Here is a 17948-nt window from a genome sequence, read left to right as displayed (position 1 = left end):
GGGACACAACACCGAAGCAAAAAGCTCCTGGTCTCGGAAAACTCAATTCCGAGATGGAATTCCCACGACTTCCCGGGACTACAAAATCCCCAAGCGTCCCAGAAAATCTACCAGAGAACCAACTAGGTGCTGGACTTATCAAGTTCTCTGATGTTGTGGACTGGATTTTTACAACTTTCAATATTTCAGACCCTCTTAGAAGCATTTTAATTGCTTTCATGCCAACAGTAAAAACATATTTGAAGCAGTTGACTGCAAATTGGCCCCTTCTCTCAGCGATTGTATCCTTCGATGGCTAAATCATCCACCGAGGTCACGGATCTAATCACTGTTTTACAGTGGAATTGCAGAAGTATCATCCCAAAAATAGATTCTTTTAAATTTCTAGTAAATAATCTGAAATGTGACGCATTTGCATTGTGCGAAACTTGGCTAACTTCTGAAATATCCTTAAACTTCCACGATTTTAACATTATTCGCCTGGATCGAGATGATCCCTATGGAGGAGTACTTTTAGGGATCAAAAAGTGCTATTCTTTTTATCGAATTAACCTCCCCTCGATACCAGGTATTGAAGTTGTCGCATGTCATGTTACAATCAAAGGTAAGGACCTTTGTATTGCTTCCATCTACATTCCCCCTAGAGCCTTGGTTGGGCATCGGTGGCTCAGTAATATCATAGAGCTCCTTCCCGCACCGACGTTGGTTTTAGGAGACTTTAACTCACACGGTACGGGATGGGGCTGTCTTCACGACGATAACAGATCAGCTATGATCCATGATATTTGCGACAACTTCAATATGACAATCTTGAATACGGGAGAAATGACACGGATTCCTGCACCACCAGCAAGACCAAGTGCGCTGGATTTATCCCTTTGCTCGACATCGCTACGGTTGGATTGCACGTGGGAGGTAATTCCTGATCCCCACGGTAGTGATCATCTACCGATCGTAATATCAATCACCAGCGGCTCAAAACCATCGAAGACAATCAATGTTTCGTATGACCTCACACGAAATATTGATTGGAATAGCTATGCGACCTCGATATCTGAGAAACTTGAAAGAACTCAACAACTTCCTCCGGAGGAAGAGTATACGTTTTTGGCTGGCTTGATTCTCGATACTGCGATTCAAGCTCAGACGAAACGTGTACCCGGCGCAAAAACTAACATCCGTCCTCCCAACCCGTGGTGGGACAAAGAGTGCACAAATTTAAACGCGGAGAGAGCCTCCGCGTATAAAAAATTCAGAAAAAATGGAACACCTGATAATTACCGGAATTACGCGGCGTTAGACGTTAAAACTAAGAACTTGATTAGAGCCAAGAAACGCGGTTACTGGCGTCGGTTTATAGACGGCTTAACGAAAGAAACATCTATGAGCACTCTTTGGAACACAGCCCGACGAATGCGCAATCATAACACCACGAATGAAAGCGAGGAATACTCCAACCGCTGGATATTCGATTTCGCTAAAAAAGTATGCCCAGACTCTGTTCCGGAACAGAAGATCACCCGCGCCGCGACACCAAATACAAACGAATCACCGTTTTCGATGGTAGAGCTCTCACTTGCACTTTTGTCATGTAACAATAAAGCCCCGGGATTAGACAGAATAAAATTCAACTTGTTGAAAAATCTGCCTGACCCCGCCAAAAGGCGCTTGCTGAATTTATTCAACAAGTTCCTCACGGGTAATATTGTCCCACACGACTGGAGACAAGTCAGAGTTATCGCCATTCAAAAACCAGGGAAACCAGCCTCCGATCACAATTCGTATCGGCCGATTGCTATGCTTTCCTGTATCCGGAAATTGTTCGAAAAAATGATTCTGTTTCGTCTAGACAATTGGGTCGAAACTAATGGTTTACTTTCAGATACACAATTTGGTTTCCGCAGGGGCAAAGGAACGAACGATTGTCTTGCGTTGCTCTCAACAGAAATTCAAATGGCATTTGCTCGTAAAGAACAAATGGCATCAGTTTTCCTAGACATTAAGGGGGCTTTTGACTCAGTTTCTATAAATATCCTATCTGAGAAGTTGCATCAGCATGGTCTTTCGCCAGTTTTGAACAACTTTTTACATAATCTATTGTCTGAGAAACACATGTACTTTGCGCATGGTGATTTGTCGACAATACGATTCAGCTACATGGGTCTTCCTCAGGGCTCATGCTTAAGCCCCCTTTTATACAATTTTTACGTAAGTAATATCGATGAATGTATCAACACATCTTGCACGCTAAGACAACTTGCCGACGACAGCGTTGTGTCTATTATAGGACCCAAAGCTGCCGATCTCCAAGGACCATTACAAGATACTCTCGACAACTTATCATCATGGGCTCTTCAAATGGGTATCGAGTTCTCTACGGAGAAAACTGAGCTGGTTGTATTTTCGAGGAAGCGAGAACCAGCACAATTACAGCTTCAACTAGGGGGTGAAACCATAGCTCAGGCCTTCACATTTAAATATCTCGGGGTCTGGTTCGACTCCAAAGGCACCTGGGGATGTCACATTAGGTATCTGAAACAAAAATGCCAGCAGGGAATCAACTTTCTTCGTACAATAACCGGATCATGGTGGGGTGCCCACCCAGGAGACCTGATCAGGTTGTATCAAACAACGATATTGTCCGTGATGGAATACGGATGCTTTTGCTTCCGATCCGCGGCGAACACTCATTTCATCAAGCTGGAAAGAATTCAGTATCGTTGTTTGCGTATTGCCTTGGGTTGCATGCAATCGACTCATACGATGAGCCTCGAAGTGCTGGCGGGCGTTCTTCCACTGAAAAACCGGTTCTGGGATCTCTCATATCGTTTGCTCATTCGATGCGACATTTTGAATCCTCTGGTGATTGAAAACTTCGAAAGGTTAGTTGAGCTTAACTCTCAAACCCGTTTTATGTCCTTGTATTTTGATTACATGGCTCAGAATATTAATCCTTCTTCGTTTGTTTCCAACCGTGCTCATTTCTTGGATACTTCTGATTCTACTGTGTTTTTCGACACATCCATGAGAGAAGAAATTCGTGGAATTCCGGATCACGTGCGCCCTCAAGTGGCCCCAAATATTTTTTATAATAAATTTAGAACAGTCAACTGTGAAAAGGTGTTTTACACTGACGGATCAAACATCAACGAGTCCACAGGCTTCGGCATCTTCAATCAAAACATCACCGCTTCTTACAAACTCAGTGATCCGGCTTCAGTTTACGTCGCAGAATTAGCTGCTATTCAGTACACCCTCGAGATCATTGAAACCATGCCCAAAGACCATTACTTCATTGTCACGGACAGTCTAAGTTCAATAGAAGCTCTCCGGGCAATGAAGCCAGGAAAGTATCCCCCATATTTCCTGGGGAAAATACGGGAACATTTGAGAACTTTATCTGAACGGTCTTATTTAATATCGTTAGTCTGGGTCCCTTCGCATTGTTCCATTCCGGGCAATGAAAAGGCAGACTTATTGGCTAAAGTGGGCGCATTGGAAGGTGATATTTATGAAAGACCAATCTGCTTCAATGAATTTTTCAGTATTTCTCGTCAGAAAACTCTCGAAAGTTGGCAAACTTCATGGACGAATGACGAACTGGGACGATGGCTACACTCCATTATCCCTAAGGTATCGACGAAACCTTGGTTCAAGGGGATGAACATGAGTCGTGATTTCATTCGCGTTATGTCACGGCTCATGTCAAATCACTATACATTCAACGCACATCTCCGGCGTATCGGGATCGTGGAGAACGGGCTCTGCACCTGTGGCGACGGTTATCAGGACATCGAGCATGTCGTGTGGTCGTGCGTAGAGTATCGTGACGCCAGGTCGAAGCTACTGGAATCCCTCAGGGCCCGAGGTAGACCGCCTGAGGTGCCGGTTCGGGATGTGTTGGCGAGTCGGGATAGTTCATATATGCTTCTCATATACCAGTACCTTAAACACATTGATATACAAGTGTAATGTGTTATTCCTCGCTCAGAAAATATAATCTCCACCTACAGGTTCGACACTAACATCCGCCCGATTCTCTCGATCCCCGTCCCTGTCCACCATCTTCATTGGAATTAACAAGATCTTTTTTTTTGTCACTAACTTTTTCGTTCCCCTTTCCCTGTTTTTTCACCATCTCGATGGCAACTAATTAGATCTCTGTCGTTTTCAAACATTTTGTTCCCACACCCCTTTTTTACCCCGTTTCCCACAATATTTACTTCTTTTTTTCATTCTCTTCCGTAACATCACCATCACCGGAAGACCGCTCCAGTCAATGACCAGCATGCGGGCCACCCGCCGGGCCTTCGTAGCCTGGGGGTGTTTCCCGCGAACCCTCACGGACCGAAGAATGCGGCCAACATAGAAAATTACCATCGCCATCTGGAATCATCTCATCCTAAATTCAATTCACCGGCCACTACCGATCGCCAGATACTATATTACATAATGATACTACTCTAGTTTTAAGTTAGACGATAATTAAGATTAGTAAATACCCTTGGCATCTTAGAGCTTAAGCAGTGTGCCTTAATATTATATTATATTATTGAATAAAAAAAAATAAAAAAAAAAACAAGTTTTATGAAGACAATATGGAACTATCTGATAACAATGGCAAGATAATCGCAACCAACTGCATCCTAAGTATCTCATATTTACTATCGATTTTCCAGCAAAAGGAATCCGGAGACAAAGTATATCGGCACGAATGATAACTCATAGGATCGTGGTTTTTGAGGTACAGTATCTTCAGCAAAGTTGCTCAGAATGATAGACACCATCTTTTGGCGAATTTTATTTGTGTGATTAATCCCCCTAAAAGTGAGATAAACATTTCATTTTAGCTCAGGGCCAACATAGGGGCGAAGTTACTTCAACAAAGTTGTGCAGAAAGTTATTTCAAACAAGTTTGCTGAAGGTACTATTTCCGTAACTTGAGTGTAATTCAAGATATAATGTGTTTTCTGAAAAGGGTGTCCAAAAACCAGTTTTTGTAAGAAAGCAGATATATTTTCAATTTATATGAGTTTTTCATGTTATACAAAGTTTTTTATCTTTAAAAACTACACAACTTTCTCGAACATACTATGCTGCTATCATTTCAGTTTAATGAAATAGAGCAGTTTTTCATGTTTTTTTTATGTAAAGTTCTAACTAGTCTATTGTCAAAAGGCGCAGGAAGGTGCAGATGAGACTACTCACATATTAAACTACTTCAAAAGAGCTTTCATACCATGGTTGAATTACTCGTCTGCGATCGTCTGCAGGCGAGATATGTTCTTTTCAAATATCCTTGTCCTTGACATTTTCAATGATAAGGTTCATTGTATTTCAGATCAGATTTCAGTATATATTCATTACTATGGTACTTGCCACAAAATATTATTTTTGTGAGCACATTGAATATAAATTGAATAGTTTAGTAACTGTTTTGTCATGACAGTCTCCATCAAATCGAATTAAGTTATGTCATTTTCTGGTAGAGAAAGGTATGATCAAAACTCATTTTTTATTTATTTTTATTTATTTTATGATAGCTGACAATGTTCTTAACCAGCTAAAAGACTCTTAGCATCGTTCGACAGATTCTTCTTGGACTGTTTTGGCCATTCAAGAATATTTGTAACCAAAGGATCCAATGAAACTAATTACCAATTCATGGGATCCCGATTCGTAAGTGATTTGTATTGCTCGCGTGTATAATACTCCGGACATCTGCATAAAAGAAACTTCTTAATCATTATGAACAGTACAATTGTTATGTATGAACTATATACTTTCAGTTTAGTGTGTAGTTTTTGAATTAGTAAAAAAAAAGAAGCTATACTTCGCGCCAGTTCAGTACTAAGTTTTGATTATCGAATAAAACGTTTAAGAAGATTCTTCGCTGTTATTATTTAAAACTTTACCCATATACGCGACAATTTGGTGTCAGAAGTGGGATTGCGAGTTTTAGAAAATGGCACAAGCAAACGCTGAAATCATGGAGACGTTATCCGCTATGATTGCAGAGGCCCTCAAAGTGTCTATTGGAAATGCCGTCGCGCAAGTGAATACTAACCGACAAAATGCGGTCGGGGAGGACGCCGGTCCACCACCAAAAATTCCATCTTTTACTATATCTGAATATCGTCCATTAGAAGGAACTTCTGTTGCGGATTACTTCAATCGATTCGAATGGGCACTTCAACTAAGTCACATCCCAGAACCGCAGTACGCAAACTATGCAAGAGTTCATATGGGTGCTGAACTTAACAACGCTTTGAAGTTTCTGGTCAGCCCTCGCAACCCAGCAGATATAAATTATCGAGATTTGCGTTCTACACTTATTAGTCATTTCGACCGCGTCAGAAACAAATTCGTTGAAAGCATTAAATTCAGGCAAATAGTTCAACAAAAGGGAGAATCTGTCGCACAGTTTGGTCTACGTTTGAAGCAAGGATCCGCATACTGCGAATATGGAGAGTTTCTAGATCGAATGCTTATTGAACAGCTGCTGCATGGACTGGAAGCTCGAGATATGTGCGATGAAATTCTAGCAAAGAAACCCGAAACATTCAATGATGCATTCGAGATAGCACACACTTTAGAAGCAACTCGGGATACTGCACGGGAAGTCAACTCAGGAACATTAACTGCTGAAGAAACTAATAAGTTGGGCTACGAAAATCTCAGAACCAGAAAGAAAGTTCAGATCAATCAACCAAAAGGTGAACATTCGCGAAGCAATACTCATCAAAGCAGCAACTCAAGTCCTTGTGATGGGTGTGGGGGCCAGCATTTACGGAATCAGTGTCGTTTTCGAGATGTGAGATGCCACAACTGTGATAAAAAGGGTCATATTGCGAAAGTGTGTCGGTCGAAAGTGAAGAATACATCTGCGGACCAGGTACAGTCACAAGAGTCGCCAACCTCAGAAATCGATGTAGTGCAGTCGTTGAGCCAAGTCAACGACATATCGCTTAGTAAAAAGATGATAGACGTGAAAATCGATGGTCACCCTATTCGGATGGAATTGGACACAGGAGCACCGTGTGGTATTATTGCCGAATCTATATTACGCTCATTCAAGCCCAAGTTCTCACTGCAGAAAGCAGATAAACAGTTTTCAAGTTATACCGGTCATCACATTACGTGTCTTGGTCGCATGACTGTGAACGTTTCAGTTGGATCAAAAACTCGCAGGCTCAATTTATACGTAGTTTCTGGAAACACCGACTCGCTATTTGGTCGTGAATGGATACCTCACTTCGTTGATCAGATCAATTTGAATCGTATCTTTTCACCAATATCAGTGAACTCTGTGACGGGCTATACTACACATGAAGCAACTCAGCTTTCCAGGGTGTTAGACAGCTTCGAAGAGATTTTCAGTGATGTGCCAGGAAAACTGATTGGACCTCCGGCTAAAGTACATCTAAAACCAGGAGTATCACCAGTCTTTGCTAAAGCTCATGATGTGCCCTTCGCATTGCGTAATCGTTATGCGGCAGAAATAGAAAAAAAAATCACGTCAGGATTTTACGAAAAAGTCGAATACTCCGAGTGGGCGTCGCCGACTCACATAGTTGTGAAAAAAAATGGGAATCTTCGCATTACTGGTAACTACAAACCAACTGTAAACCCAAGAACGATCATAGACGAACACCCTATTCCAAAAGTCGATACCATATTCAACAAAATGAAGGGAGCTACTTTGTTCTGCCATTTAGATGTAACCGATGCCTATACACATCTTCCAATCGACGAAGAATTTCGTCATGTTTTGACACTAAACACCACAACGCATGGGCTGATTCGCCCTACAAGAGCAGTATATGGAGCCGCTAATATACCTGCTATTTGGCAGCGACGCATGGAAACAGTTTTAAAGGATCTAGATAATGTGGTCAGTTTCTATGATGACATCATTGTATTCGCAGAAAATTTTCAAGCCCTTATACAGGCTTTGACAACGACACTGAATAGGATGAAACAAAATGGATTACGACTCAATCGTGCGAAATGCGTGTTCGCTACAACGTCGTTAGAATGTTTAGGCCACAAAATAGATCATAACGGACTACACAAATCAGACAAGCATATAGAAGTCATTCGTGATGCACCGTTACCGGCTACTCCAGAAGAACTGCAGCTATTTCTTGGTAAGGCTACGTATTACAGTGCGTTCATTCCAAACTTATCCACAAGAGCTCGAAGTTTGCGAGATTTACTCATGGCAGAATCTTTCGAATGGTCTACTGAAGCAAAACGAGCTTACAAAGATTTAAAAGAAGCCCTTATTTCGCCACAAGTTCTTATGCAGTACGACCCAAGTTTACCCTTGGTACTAGCAACAGACGCTAGCAAAACCGGTTTAGGTGCAGTACTTTCACATCGATTAAGTAACAGTACAGAACGTCCAATAGCATATGCCAGCACTACATTGTCTAGCACAGAACAACGATACCCCCAAATTGATAAAGAGGCACTCGCAATCGTTTGGGCTGTTAAAAAATTCTTCCATTATCTATATGCACGTAAGTTTACGCTTATTACCGACCACAAGCCTCTAGCACAAATATTGCATCCAGAAAAATCCCTTCCAACGCTTTATATCAGCCGTATGGCAAATTACGCAGATTATCTGGTACATTTCAACTACGATGTCGTTTATAAACCAACACAACAGAATACTAACGCTGACTACTGTTCCCGACTACCAGTTAAATCTTTGAAATCCGCCGAAAATAATGAATCTCCGCATGAAGGCAATGAGGACGCATTCGAGGGATTCACTTTAAATGCCATACAGCAATTACCGGTAAGAGCAGAATTAATAGCACGCGAAACGAAAAAAGATGCGTATCTAGGAAAGCTGGTGCAGGAATTAGAATCTGGCCGGGATCTTGCCCAGCAAGGACACAAAGCTCCAGAATCAAAATATACTTTGGTTGCAAATTGCTTACTATTCGAACACAGAGTAGTAATACCACCGGTCCTTCGACAAGCAATTCTTAACGATTTACATGTTGCGCATATTGGAGTTGTTAAGATGAAGGGGTTGGCTCGATCCTTTGTTTACTGGCCAGGCATCGATTCAGACATCGAACGAACAGCGAAATCTTGCAGTAGTTGTGCTCGCACGGCACCTGCACCAAACAAGTTCAATTCACATCATTGGGAGTATCCAAATGGACCTTGGGAGCGTATACACATCGACTACGCTGGTCCAGTTGCGGATAAAATGTTGCTAGTAATCGTGGATGCCTACAGCAAATGGTTTGAAGTAAAAATTACAACCTCGACAACAACAGCAGCTACAATACACATTCTAGATGAACTTTTTGCTTCTTACGGAGTACCAATAACAATAGTATCGGATAATGGTCCTCAATTTACTGCAGCGGAATTCAAACTTTTTCTCCAAAAAAAAGGAGTAAAATATCATAAACTTTCAGCTCCATATCACCCCGCGACGAACGGCCAAGCTGAACGGTACGTGCAAACGGTGAAACAAGCATTAAGAGCAATGGGAACAGCACGAGATACGCTGAACAGTGACATAAACGAGTTTTTGCGACAGTACCGAAAAGCTCCACACTCCGAAACCGGAGAATCTCCTGCGAAATTGTTTCTAGGCCGAAACATAAGAACACGACTGGATCTTGTCAGACCGCAAACACCTAACACTACAGTTACGGAAAAACAACGCACCGCGTTCGAATCGACGTTTCGTACTTTCAACCCGGGAAAACAAGTCTATTTTCTATCAGGAAACACTAGAATGGACAAGTGGATTCCAGGTATCATTACTAGCCGTGTGGGAGACCTGCACTATGAAATTGTTTATAATGGAAAAACATTCAAACGTCACATCGACCAAATACGTGATTTCCTCAGTAGCGAGTGCAAACCGCAGGGCACAAAACAACACGAAACAAACGATACCAGTCATAGAGGTGGGTCGCTGCGCCGAAGTCATTACTATGGGAACATTATGACGTCAGAGAAACTACCAACCGTTTTGAGCTCCGATTTGTCCGATTCGTATGATTCTGCAAATTCCAATTTTCTTACACCGTGTAGCAGGCCGAATCAACAACGGGATATATCTCCACCTGGACTCCGTCGCTCGGAAAGGTTGCGTCGGGCACCACTCAGATATTCTCCTTAAGGGGGAAGAAATGTTATGTATGAACTATATACTTTCAGTTTAGTGTGTAATTTTTGAATTAGTAAAAAAAAAAGAAGCTATACTTCGCGCCAGTTCAGTACTAAGTTTTGATTATCGAATAAAACGTTTAAGAAGATTCTTCGCTGTTATTATTTAAAACTTTACCCATATACGCGACACAATATAGCAAGAGTTTATCGATCTCCACTTTAATTGATGAATAGAGGATATTTATCCGCAGAGCTTTTCTATAGAAAAAAAAAACATACCAAAGAATGACATAACGTAATTCGACATGATAATTGCCTTTTTTCAATGTCGTGGCTTCTTATCTCACTTTAAAAAAAAACGTCGGACAGTTACTTTCAAAAAACCGTCTGTAATTATTGCTAAACTTTTCTATTTGTAGACTTCGATGTCCATAAAATCCTTTTATTGTGAAAGTTTCCATGGTAACGAATATATACTGAAATCTGATCTGAAATACAGTGAACCTTATCATTGAAAATGTCCAGGACAAGGATATTTGAAAAGAACATATCTCGCCTGCAGACGATCGCAGACGAGTAATTCAACCACGGTTGGAAAGCTCTTTTGAAGTAGTTTAATATGTGAGTAGTCTCATCTGCACCTTCCTGCGCCTTTTGACAATAGACTAGTTAGAACTTTACATAAAAAAACATGAAAAACTGCTCTATTTCATTAAACTGAAATGATAGCAGCATAGTATGTTCGAGAAAGTTGTGTAGTTTTTAAAAATAAAAAACTTTGTATAACATGAAAAACTCATATAAATTGAAAATATATATGCTTTCTTACAAAAACTGGTTTTTGGACACCCTTTTCAGAAAACACATTATATCTTGAATTACACTCAAGTTACGGAAATAGTACCTTCAGCAAACTTGTTTGAAATAACTTTCTGTACAACTTTGTTGAAGTAACTTAGCCCCTATGTTGGCCCTGAGCTGAAATAAAATGTTTATCTCACTTTTAGGGGGATTAATCACATAAATAAAGTTCGCCAAAAGATGGTGTCTATCATTCTGAGCAACTTTGCTGAAGATACTGTACCTCAAAAACCATGATCCTATGAGTTATTAATCAAGAGCGTGAAATTGCGCTTTTGAACCACTGTGCATCTCTTAGAAAATCGAGTGCACAAATCAAACAATTGTTGCAAGTACAACAAGTTTTATGAAGACAATATGGAACTATCTGATAACAATGGCAAGATAATCGCAACCAACTGCATCCTAAGTATCTCATATTTACTATCGATTTTCCAGCAAAAGGAATCCGGAGACAAAGTATATCGGCACGAATGAATCCGCGTTGTAGTAGACTTCACTGTACTTTTTTAAGATCCAGCTAATCTAACATTTGTGGATATCAAGTTATATAAGATGGGCCATTTAAAGTGGAAGCATCGGGCAACCCAATAACTTTTGACAGAATTGTCAAATCGACTAATGACCGCATTGGAAGCCTCATTTCATGACAAATTTTTCATGGAACAGTGCATTCAGTACGAGGCCAACTTTTGGCGAAAAATCAAAATGTCATACGAGGCACTATTCACGTTAAATGGATGCATTAATAAACACAATTGTCAGTTCTATGCCACTGAAAACCCTCAATTAAATGAGGAACAGCCTCTACACGACCAAAAAGTTACATTTTGGTGTGGTGTTCGTGCGGATATGGCAATCCAAGATAATGATGGACCAACGAAAACTGTGCATGGCGATCGTTATCGAGCCATGATAAATGATTTTGTTATGCCTTTTGTTCATGAAAATGGTTTGAATGACTACTGGTACTACACAGGATGGTGCAACTTGCCATACAGTTCGACTAACAATTGATTGGTTACGGTGATTTTAACTGGCCCTCGGGATCACCCGATTTGACGCCACCAAACTTTTTTTGTGAGGCTTTTTGAAATCCAAGGTATACGCTGATAAGCCAAGAACCATAGAACCATCAAAGACAACATACGACGTAAAATCGCCACCATGATTACCGAACAAATGCTTCCACTTTACATGGACCTCCCTGCAGATCTTTTTCAACGTATCGAGTAGGTCAAAAAAATAATATTTCAAAGCGTCCGGAATCCTGCATGTTTGATTCTAGGGACGGTCATACAGATTCATGACTTTGCATTGGTGTGCTCGCAAAGTTGAACAAACCTACGAATTTTGCCCGCTTGAAATAGTTTACCATATATTCAATAATATTAAAAAACAAAGAGACTTTGAAGTATATAATCACGCGGAAATCCCGTATCGCGTGGAATCTATCCATTTTCATTTCAGCCATTTTTCCATATAGAACTGTACGATAGATTCACGTCGATAGTCTAGCTATACTATTACTTGCATGACCATCAAAGCCGTAACTATTCTCATTTGCCATGTTTTGTACTCCGAGTACCGCTTTAAATGATTTTTGTGTGGGTATTTTCGAACAATCACCACCGGCCGGTTGGAAAAAGGAATCTGCCCGGACAGGCTCTATGTAGCATTAGAGTTTATTATCATTGAAGCTGAAGCCACTTCATCACAGTAATGTGAATGGGATCTGATTGAACTGCATCCGTTGAATGCGATCCGTGTACTCACTTTATGCTAGAATTGCTAGCCCAGTGCTTTCCCAACTAGACTCCAGTCTCACGAAAGTGCACCGAGCAGAGCACAATTTTAATGAGTATCAACTGTATGAGTTCGAATGCGGCCACTGCAGGACGTATCTATGAAACACGTTGGGTATGTTGAACCATTTTCAGTTGAATCGCGGTTAGCCACACACGTTCGCATCTACCAACAAAATGAACTAATCGATTGAAGTACCGTAGCGGAGCTAATAAATATCGAAAGCTTAGATAGTCTGCTGACGGGTTTCAATTTCTGCAAAATAACCGTTGGACGTTTAGTAGATTCCACACAATGCGAGATCGTCATTTCGGTTAGGGTGCTCATCGCATAAATATTCAATTGTTCATTGTTGTAACCCGACAGCATCGGAAGCAAAAGCTGTGAAATAAATGCGCAAAGTGGCACCGGAAACCACGAAGACTCACTACCGATCCTGATCGCGAACTGGTAGCAATGATAAGATTCGGCAACTGAAAAGCAGAAGTTATTACTGCAAACAAAAGCAATGGTTTATTAGGGAATAAGTGTAAAGTAGGAGGTTCAAAGTTAGACTTCCGTGCATTTTGTGCTGCTGAAGCTGTGTAAGCGTCCCAGTAATTATTACGCGTGGTGTAGAAATCCCATCCTACGGTAAATCGTCGGGAAGTATGCTTCAAAAAGAAACATAAAAATAATATTTTAATGTTGGCGACGAGCTGCGCTGTATAAAGTATTTTATCACACCCGGTCGTCACCACCGGCGTGTTATGGGATGTTGTTTTCTAAAGTTCGGCTCACTAGACAGACTTAAAACCTGTTCGCACTATACCGGGACGACCGGGACGGGACTATCCGGGACGTTTTTTTCCTCATCGGCGATGACTGAGCTGCCGGCGTGTGTATCCATTTGGTTGCCGCCGATATTTCTCGCCGAGTTTTTTGCACCGTCGGCGCTAAAAAAACTCGGCGAGAAATATCGATCCGAGATTCCAATACATACACACGCCGGCAGCTCAGTCACCGCCGATGAGGAAAAAAAAACGTCCCGGATAGTCCCGGATGGTCCCGTCCCGGTCGTCCCGGTATAGTGCGAAAAGGCTTTTACATCGACGACACGACCAGACACTCTTAAGGAAAATTAGTATTATTATTGTCCGTTGACGATTTACCGCCAGTTACCGAAAAATTCAACAACCCCTTGATAATGTTAAAAATAATCTTATTGAGCAACACTGTTTAAGTTGCTAAGAGCTAGTTACCAAGGGACCCTAGAACAAATAAACAAACAATTTGAAAATAGAGATCCCGGAATGTCGGAAAGGGCTTGTATCAGGTACGCTAAGCCTGGTTGGACAGAGATGGACTAGAAAATTCAACTAATTTTTAATCGGTAGAATTCACATAGCGGATCTGAAAGATTCTTCATTTGCATGTAGGCGAAAGATGTACATCAAACTACCACAAGCTCATTTTCACGAATGCTACATCAGTCGCATCAGTGCCTTGTACTCAGGATTTCAATTCTACAAATCAGTACAACTGGTAGGATATTTTCTTCGTTACTACTGATTTTTAGCCGATGGAAGAGTAGTAATGCTGACCGGTCCAGAGTTCTGTTACTAAGCTGAAAGATCGGTCACCCGCCTAAAATGAAATACCTGAAGATACAAAGTAAAGTCTTCAGTACATTTATCTATACAATTAAATTTTGTTTCTCAATCTATACTCTGCACAACGACGATTAGTTTAATTAAAAAGATGTACTCAACGAACTAATAGTTCTTTTAAAATTTTCATTCAACGACAGTGAAGAAAATTAATTTTGCGTTGTGCAAAATGTCCGTTTTCCTAAGATTGTTAATTGCCCTTTACATGTAATAAAATGTATTCGTTTGTTTCGATATATAACATGAAACAACTAGTTTTCTGTTGGTAACATTATACCAAAACGATTCAAAATTTTTAGAAAATCGCAATTATATATTAAATTGGGAATGTATATTTACTCAACATGAGTCATGTTAGTTACAACATAAAGTTTATACCAATATTTACACCCATGTTCTGATTTAGTGTAACTCTAATAATCTGACCATACTATTCAAGTAATGTTGTTCAGAATAGCTCCATTTTTTACATGATCTTTGCTCCAATCAAGCACTGGGATATTTCTGCGTCAGTATCATATTCATATTCATATTTCATCATATCCACTACCAGTTCCAGGAATGCCACCAAATTTAGTTTGGCCTTGCTGGTGTCCCCAAATAGAAAACCAACTTCGGTCGGACGGAGTACTTCGGATTAATCCCTGTAACATTCACCACATCTCTTCCACGTTTATTTACATTCTACATTTCTATATAAATAGTAGCCATGGTAGCTGTTATTGAAAATCAATTATTTAACAACTTGTGTTGCCAATTTAAATATTGAAACAGTGATTTCATTTTGATATTACGAGTTACTGAGGGGTACTTCATTTTGCGATACATTTTTGATATACGAGTGGCCGGTCGTGTCGTCGCTTACAATCCGATACTCCAACTTGAACGACATCCTGATTGTTTCAAGTAGTTACTAGTTCCTCTCCACGTTTTATACAACATTCCTTTTTGCCTTTCTCATATAGAAAGGTTATGCAATCACTGTGAAAATCGACTTTTTAACCGAGGCACGGAGGGCCGAATGTCATATACCATTCGAATCAGCTCGATGAACTGAGCAAATGTCTGTGTGTGTGTCCGTGTGTGTGTGTGTGTGTGTGTGTGTGTGTGTGTGTGTGTGTGTGTGTGTGTGTGTGTGTGTGTGTGTGTGTGTGTGTGTGTGTGTGTGTGTGTGTGTGTGTGTGTGTGTGTGTGTGTGTGTGTGTGTGTGTGTGTGTGTATGTGTGTGTGTATGTAACAAAAATATGCACTCACTTTTCTCAGAGATGGCTGAACCGATTTTCACAAACAATAATTCAAATGAAAGGTCTCATAGTCCCATAGTCTGCTATTGAATTTCATTCCGATCCGACTTCCGGTTCCGGAGATATAGGATGATATGTACCAAAAAAGTGAAAAAAATATGCACTCACTTTTTTCAGAGATGGCTGAACCGATTTTCACAAACTAAGATTCAAATAAAAGGTATTATGGTCCCATAGCTTGCTATTGAATTTCGTTTGAATATGAATGTGACTTTGAAAAGTTTACACTCAATTATCTCTGGAACAACTCAACCGATTTTCGCAAACTTAGATTCAAATGAAAGGTCTTATAATATTCTAAAAATTTGTGGAACATTTTATCTGGATCCGACTTCCGGTTCCGGAACTAAAGCGTGATAAGTGGAAAATTACCAATTTTATTAGTATTTTTCCACGAACGATGGTTAAAAACAGGTACAAATCCCATAAAACTGTCTGATAAATTCTTCTAGTTTGCAGAGCTTGTTAGTTTGTGGGCATAAAAACTTAATTCGGCACTACTGGTCCCCTTTTTTCCTGTTCCGAGAGCACCGAAAGTGGAGAAGAAAAACTCCTAAAACTAAATTCACTTCGATTTCTCTGCGATGCTTGAACCGATGTTCACAAATCTTGATTTGAATTGAAGTTCATACTGTCTTTAAACCTACTGTGAAATGTCATCCGGATCCGACTTTCGGCTCCGCAGTTACAGGGCGATGAGTGTCAAAGTTTTCAAATCGCCATATAGAGTGACAATATGTACAACACCGAAAGAAGAAGAAAACACAAAACGAACAAGGCGTGCTTACATACACGTTGTGTAGTGATTTCAATAATAATAATAACAATCCTACTACATGTTTCATGATGCTGATTCATGCTGTTTAGCACGCAGTAGTAACAGAAACGCAGGTTCGTTTCGTTAGATTTAGTTTAATTGGTTTAAACGAAATAGAGAATGAGATAGTAAGTATAAGTTTAACTACGTTCAAAACTGTTCCAATTTGTAGGTCATATTTGTTGGTAGCAAACGAACCAACTTCGGCTATTCCGTTCATCTGAATCCGGTTTCGGGAGAATTGTAAATTGTGATTAGAAACTGCAAAAAGGATCTCACTCACTTTTCTTGGAGATGGCCGAATAGATTTTCACAAACCTATAGGTTCAAAAGAAAAGTCTTAAAGTTTGATACAGAATTCCTTAATTTATTGTGTATACTACTTTCGGTTCCGAAACTACAGGTTAAACAGGATTTATAGAGTTTGTGAGATTAGATCCGAACAAATTATCCTATTCCTATTCAATAAACAGTTGTTTTTGCGAATTTCACGGTTATATTCATGATGTAATGAGTAATATGAGAAAGGCATCATTACACCACTAGGTGGATTAAAATAGGTTTTTCAATAACGTTTCAATGTTAATGGTCAACAAACATAATCAATAAGAACAAACATGGATGATGCATAGTTACTGCATGTTGAGCACACCGTAATGAATGTCTAATGTCGTTTTCGCTTGATGCTAAACCTAACCCAAATTCCACCCTAACTGCTGTCAAAACGTTTGTTTGTCAGTTTCGAACCTGATTTTTATATCAGGTTTGCTCAAACCCCCGTAGCTGAGTGCGGACCCAACACAGTTTCGTGAAAAGTATTTGTTTGGTGAAACTATCCTGAGTGAAAACGAAATGAATAAAATAGGACACAAAATTTTAGCCTACTTCGATTTTTTTAATATCTATTATTGATTCTTTTCAAGTATTCATTAACTGTATACGCCTCAGATACATAACGGCACACGATCAAAAAATTACTTACAACGCAATTTTGGGTACTGATCAAAATTTTGAAATCGTCGAGTCAAATCAATAAGATTGTGACGTTTTTTCTGGTCGTCATCAAACAGTCATTTAGGTGTTCACGTTGAGGTTTTTGCATAATGAGGGAAATCTCAGCGGTTCAGGTTTTTGCATAATGAGGGAAATCTCAATTTATATACATATACAAAACAATCTAACATGCTTCAGGGAATTGAATATTGTGAAATGTACATTAATGAATTGTTTAGTTTCAAAGATTCTTAATAAAACCGTGGGCATCCAAGAATCATCTAGTATGGAAAATATTGTATTCAGTATGTACTCGTAGTACTATTCGCATAAAATTGGCATACTGTGATAAAATCTATAGAAGAA

The 17948-nt window shown here is 40.0% G+C and overlaps 2 protein-coding genes across 2 annotated transcripts in view; both read left to right on the top strand.

Moving 5' to 3' along the window:
* LOC131439622 (coatomer subunit beta') overlaps positions 1-17948 on the top strand; it is a 174355-nt gene that overhangs the window by 8987 nt on the left and 147420 nt on the right. The window lies entirely within an intron of this gene.
* The window catches only part of LOC131439047 (uncharacterized protein K02A2.6-like), a 78369-nt gene continuing 66386 nt past the window's right edge, over positions 5966-17948 (top strand). Inside the window, exon 1 of the mRNA XM_058609579.1 lies at positions 5966-10035. Coding sequence (XP_058465562.1) covers positions 5966-10035 — 4070 coding nt within the window. The remainder of the gene's footprint in view (positions 10036-17948) is intronic.

Source organism: Malaya genurostris, chromosome 3, assembly GCF_030247185.1.
Source record: "Malaya genurostris strain Urasoe2022 chromosome 3, Malgen_1.1, whole genome shotgun sequence".
Lineage (NCBI taxonomy): Eukaryota > Metazoa > Arthropoda > Insecta > Diptera > Culicidae > Malaya > Malaya genurostris.
Note: the sequence above shows the minus strand (reverse complement) of the source record. Positions and strands in the feature narration are given on the sequence as shown.